The sequence below is a fragment of the Pongo pygmaeus genome, chromosome 6 (genome assembly GCF_028885625.2).
Source record: "Pongo pygmaeus isolate AG05252 chromosome 6, NHGRI_mPonPyg2-v2.0_pri, whole genome shotgun sequence".
NCBI classification, from domain to species: Eukaryota; Metazoa; Chordata; class Mammalia; order Primates; family Hominidae; genus Pongo; species Pongo pygmaeus.
The window spans coordinates 140,587,744-140,593,743 of NC_072379.2; the positions used below are offsets into that span (position 1 = coordinate 140,587,744).

The following is a 6,000-nucleotide window of genomic DNA, read 5'->3' on the forward strand; positions in this document are numbered from 1 at the left end:
TTTCCGTGGCTGGAAACATTACCATAGAATAAATGGATTGCTGTTTTTCAACTCTGGTTGCACACCAAATTTGTACGTAGAGCATTAAAGGAGCACAGGCACTTGGGCTCTCCACACCAAGCAGCTGATTCCATGCTGTGATGTGAAGCTGATGTACAGTGAACACTGAGATTGCTGGGATGTGAAGCTGATGTACAGTGAACACTGAGATTGCTGGGATGTGAAGCTGATGTACAGTGAACACTGAGATTGCTGGGATGTGAAGCTGATGTACAGTGAACACTGAGATTGCTGGGATGTGAAGCTGATGTACAGTGAACACTGAGATTGCTGGGATGTGAAGCTGATGTACAGTGAACACTGAGATTGCTGGGATGTGAAGCTGATGTACAGTGAACACTGAGATTGCTGGGATGTGAAGCTGATGTACAGTGAACACTAAGATTGCTGGGAGGGGCTGAAAGCTTGGCCTGCAAGGGAAGTCATCCTAGAGACTAGAACAGCTAATAATTACTAGTGAGTGACAGAACGTCCAGAACCTCCCACTCTGAGTTTTCTGTTTGCTTATGTAGTAAAAAAAAAAAAGCCAAGCAATGGAGATGAATTTTCTATAAATTATACCTCAGTAAAGCTCTTAGTGAAAAAAAAAAAAAAAGACTGAAAATAGGTTTGGAATTAAATCACTACAAGTAGAGTCCCCTATCTATACATAGCTTCAAACTATGAACCATCAAAGCTGAGGATGACAACAGGCTGCATTAGCCAAATTTTAAGAGTAATGACATTAGTGTTCTTAACCTTTTTAGAGCAAAGAAGATTTTCTGAATATCTGCATTGAACCCGACACCATCAGCAAAGGAGACTTTATAACTATAGGGTAAGTGGACTGGGTTCACAGGAAATGAGGCTTGTGATTTTCTCAGATTTTACTATTCAGAGTGCCCCATGAAGTCTGAGACAAATCCAGCCAAAGCCTTGTCTTGTTTGGGAATTTCGATGTTATTTCTTTCCTATGGGCTGACATGTATAGTGCCCCTCTCCCATGCTGGCCATCACTGTTCATTTTGTGGGGATCACAATGTAAGAGCAGTCTTTGTTTTTCAACTGAAACCAGAGAATTCAATGGAGCATGACACAGCGTCAAGAACTTTGGTTTCAGGGTCAAAGAGCTGAATGCAAATTTTGATTCTGCCACTTACCCGACGTCATGATTCAGATCATTTAGCATCTCTGAATCCTTTGCCTGTCTACAGAATGAAATAATCATCTCTGCCGATCTCAGGACTGGCTTTCAGCCTTGAGTAAGAGAATGTGTGTCAAGCCTTTTTATATTTTGAAGCACTTCACAGTATCCATTACTATTTATGTCAGTTCACCATGTCCTCCTATTCCCAGGGCCTTCATGAAAAACTGGAAAAGGTATTGAGTACTTTGGACATTTCCCAGGCCTTTTTCCCTTTTCCAATACAGAATACCCTTCCAAGTCCTGTGATTTGTTAAGTCCTACCTCTGCCAGAATTTTATTGGTAAAGAACACTATAAATCCTCCTTCAGAGCATCTGAGGAGCTGGCGTGTTCCCATGCCAACTGGTAATCTGCTCAGCTCCGCTTTTCTGTGCTTTGTCTCAGAGCTCCCTCTCGTGCCCATTTAGGGATCACACATTTCTGCTGCAGCAGCCTGGTCTCCATGGCTACTTCATTATCTACACAGGCACATAAGTTTGTTGTTCTCGCCTTTGGCATAAATTCTTCAGAGACTGAATAGCTGATTCTGCAGCCTTTGATTTTCTTGCTGTATCTATAGGAAAAAGAAGGGAAAATCCTGTTCCTTCTACGGAATGTCCAGAAATCACACAGTCTTCATTGACAGTCTGGCCAGTGAGACCAGCAATATTCAAATCTCCTTTATGATACTGGTATCCAGAAATAGAGACCCCAATTCTATTGCTAAGGTTAGGCGAAGCCACTATCTTCTGCATTGTTAGCACCAGTGGCAGCCAGTGTCCTCCTCTTCTCTACAGGAAGTGAAATAAAGTAATGTCTGTTTCCTCTGGATATCTGAGGAGAACATTGTGAAGTTGCGTTAGAAAACTCTGATACCGTTTCTTAGAGTTACTGTTGTTAATAAATGATAAATAATGGACTGATTTACTTGGATTAGCTTTTACTGTATTTCCACTGCCTAAAAGATGTATCTGCATGAGGTGGAGTGTGTGTCTGTATATGCGCTGGAAATTTTACTCCATAGTCACTCAGTCAAGGTAGATACTGTATGCCAAGCAGACCATGTTATAAAGACAGTCATCCCACGGTATCCTTGGGGGATTAGTTCCAGGACCTCCCTCAGATACCAAAATCCACAGGTTGTCAAGTCCCTTCTACATAGTGGTATGGTATTTGCATAGACTTAGGTACGTCCTCCCTATGCACATTAAATCATCTCTAGATTACTTATAATACTCAATATAATGTAAATGCTATGTGGATGGTTGCTGTACTGTATTCTCTAGGGGATAAGATAGTCTGTACGGATTCAGTACAGGTGAAAAATATGTATTTTCTATCCACAGTTGGTTGAATCCACAGGAGTGAGACCCACAGATAGGAAGGGTTATCAGAGAACTTCTAAGACTAGTTGTTCATATACATAAAAGAAATATCTACATTAAAAAAAAATATTTTCTTTCAAGTAATAAATCACAAGAAGTACCAAATACCAGTTTAGTACTTTTCCTAAACAATTTCATTCTAATTTTTAAATTTGAGACTAACAATCCAAGAATTAGGTACATGTGGAATGATTATTTTTGCCTCAATCCATTTTTAAATCAAATTAAGAGCATTTCGGAGAAAGTCATAACTTCATGCCCAGTTCTCTACATTCAGTCTAGAATGTATCACAATGCTAAGCAAGAATCACTGTTGGAAAAATTATTTACAGAACTCTCTGGCTTAATAGACCATCTGTCCACTTATGTAAGCTCATAAAAAGGGGGAAAGAAGTTGCTACATTGTTGCAACCCAGTGCAGTTGCCATCACTAGTCTTAAGCTTGCTTTTTCCTGTGCCCACAGAAGTCGAAAGGTAAGAAACCCCAAGCTGCACGCCGAGGGCACGGAGTGTCTCCAAGCCAGCCAGTGCACTTTGCTTATCCCGGAGGTGAGTGGGGAAGGGGTCGGTAGTCACAGCATTTGATTCGCTCGTCATTGGCCTGCCCCTCTGCAGTGTCCCATCCTTCCTCTCTGTTAGCTGACCCACACTTAGGCACGTATTGTGTGCCAAGCATTCTGCCAGGCTCTGGGTCATATTAGCCGGGAGCTGAAAAGGATGGCAGAATCCCCTTCAGAGTCATGGATTTAGAGTTGGGCTTCTGAAGACTCCCATTGTTTTCGAGCCAAGGTTCTTCCCTAAAGTGAGTTTTAGGTCTCCCTTTTATTTTTCCACATGTAAATAATGCAGAAGGTTACTACATTAAGACACATAGAGAATTGTCTAGCTGGCAAATGTTAATAGTGGCTTTTACTTTAACATTTTTTATAAAGGATCTGGAAGCAGTTTTCAGTTCAACACTGAGTTTTTCTGTATTATGAAATGCCATGCTTAGAATAACCTATGTAAGTGAAAAAAATTGGAAATAGAATCTGGAATTGGGAGGTTATTCAATTGGCAATACGGAAAAAAAGGAGGCTCTTCAGATAGGCTTTGAAGACATGTGGCCATTATATTACTGTATTCAGACAAGACTATAGGTAAATAGAAGGTATCCCCATAGTGACTGGCATCACAGTTTCGACATAAATATTAAATTAAATGCATGAGTTATGGAAGGGTTTCATAGACTGTAATGATATTAATGTTGATATACCTTAGGTATATCAAGCTAAACACGTCTTAGAGAATAATGAAAATGATCCAGCAGATATAATAGCTTGTCATAAGAGAATTAGCTGTCTTTCTCTATTTTTTTTGAGAACGATTAGCATAATATAGAAGGACTATGTATATGAGTTCCTTAAGACATGGCAGGACCCTTGCCTTTTAATACATATTTGAAAATTATAACCATTTTGTTCAAATCCCAAAATACTCCGGGAGGAGATAGGGGCCAAAAAAAGAAAATAAATCCTTTTTCATGGATGGTAGAATTAGGATGTTTCCAGAACCAACACTATGACCATCATAGTAGGCACTGAATTTTTTTGTAAAAGAACATTAGGATAACTCAAGAGAGGATGTTGTTTTCCATAATGAACTTCTGCTGCTGCTGCTGTGAGACCTCCAACTCCAGTAGGCCACTGATGTGGGTTTGAGCTGTTCTGAATATTCTCTTCTCCCCAGGGAGCAGGGGGCTCTTTTAGCATTGACAGTGAGGAGTATGAAGCGATGCCTGTGGAGGTGAAACTGCTCCCCAGGAAGCTGCAGTTCTTCTGTGATCCTAGGAAGAGAGAACAGATGCTCACAAGCCCCGCCCAGTGAGCAGCAGAAGACAAGCACTCTGAGACCACACTTTAGGCCACCGGTGGGACCAAAAGGGAACAGGTGCCTCAGCCATCCCAACAGTGTCGTCAGAGGGTCCCCAGGGCATTTTCATGGCAAGTACCCCTCTGCCCCGACTCCAGCAGTGCTTCCCAAAGTGTGCTCTGTCACCTGCTTTGCAATCAGCTTCCATTAGCGCATGTTTTATTTTGGTATGACGGTCGGCCCTCCTAAACACGGACTTTCATCATGCTGGTTCAAGATGGAAAAGGACTTTCTTCTGTTTTCTTCCAAAGTGCAACCACAGTGGAGAGCCCACAGTGGGCTTAGCCTGCCTAGGCCCTTCCATTTCTCTTCTTTGACCGTGCTAGGAATTCCAGGAAAGTGCATTCCTTCCCCGGTGACCTTTTCCTATTTCTAGGCTCCTCCACGGGTGCTGCTATTTTGTGAGCTCCGGCTCCTGTTTAGCTTTTATTTCAGTTCTATCCTCAGTCCAGAAACGTATGCGAGGTTGTTTCAGCCCCGACTACAATATTGGAAAATGCTAGTTTTTATTTTTTTTAAGTAGTGCTTCCTAAATGGTTTGCATGAGAGCCACCTGGGGTACATGTTGAAAACTGATTTGGGGTCCACCCCAAACCTAATTTGGGGATGGGACCCAGGAATATGCATTTTTAAAAAGTCATCTGCCCTTCCCAGGTGATTCTATAAGTTGTCCCTCAGCCGTACTTGGAGAAATAGTGTTTTAAAGCAGTGGTCCACAAAGTATTCTGCTCATGTGCCCCCAAAAGTATTTTGAAAAATCATGTATCCCCTCACCCATCTAAGTTGACATCTAAAATTTTTCATGGGAAGTTAAATAGTTGACAAAGTATGTATTTGCTGGTGTCATGTAAATATTGGTATTTTAAAATAAAAACTGTTACATCACTATTCTAAACATATCCAGTACAATTTAAATATCACAACAATTATAAAAATAAATGAGCTAGTTCTTTAGTAGTTGAACATTTCAAATTGGCTTTTCTCCTTCTGTATTTCCATACCACTTTTCAGCCAAGAATCCTATCATAATGTAATCTATTATGCCTGACATCTTTTAATCATTCACCCCATTATCTTCTTGTCAACAAAAAATATAAATGGAAATTTTTTTTTAGCTCTTGCTTTAAGTGTTTGTTATCTCAGTCCAGAACCAATGTTATCATAATTAATTATTGGTATATAATGAAAACGGTATTAATTCTTTGATGATTAAAAGTTGTTTTATTAGAATGTTCTTTATCCTAATTAGTTCATTGATCCAAGAATACATGAATGTGATTTACAGCTGAGATGGGGTTCAACCTCAGCTGTATTCCTTGTTTCATTTCTTTATAGATGTAAGCACATAAATTCTATGGAATAGAATTATGTTAACAATGTTTTTACAGTTCTTTGGATTCCTTTGGAATTTTGACAAAGATCACAGTGCTCTAATCATCAAGAATTATTAATGATGATCTATCAACTAACAACTTGATTA

At 40.0% G+C, this 6,000-nt stretch overlaps 1 protein-coding gene across 2 annotated transcripts in view; it reads left to right on the plus strand.

Annotated features, from left to right (window-relative positions):
• AGK (acylglycerol kinase) overlaps positions 1–5,750 on the plus strand; it is a 103,129-nt gene extending 97,379 nt beyond the window's left edge. For both annotated transcript variants that reach the window (XM_054493758.2, XM_063667905.1), the window contains exons 14-16: positions 807–877; positions 3,074–3,158; positions 4,338–5,750. In XM_054493758.2, the coding sequence (XP_054349733.1) occupies positions 807–877; positions 3,074–3,158; positions 4,338–4,475 (294 nt within the window). In that variant the 3' untranslated portion in view covers positions 4,476–5,750. The remainder of the gene's footprint in view (positions 1–806; positions 878–3,073; positions 3,159–4,337) is intronic.
• Positions 5,751–6,000: the final 250 nt, after the last annotated feature.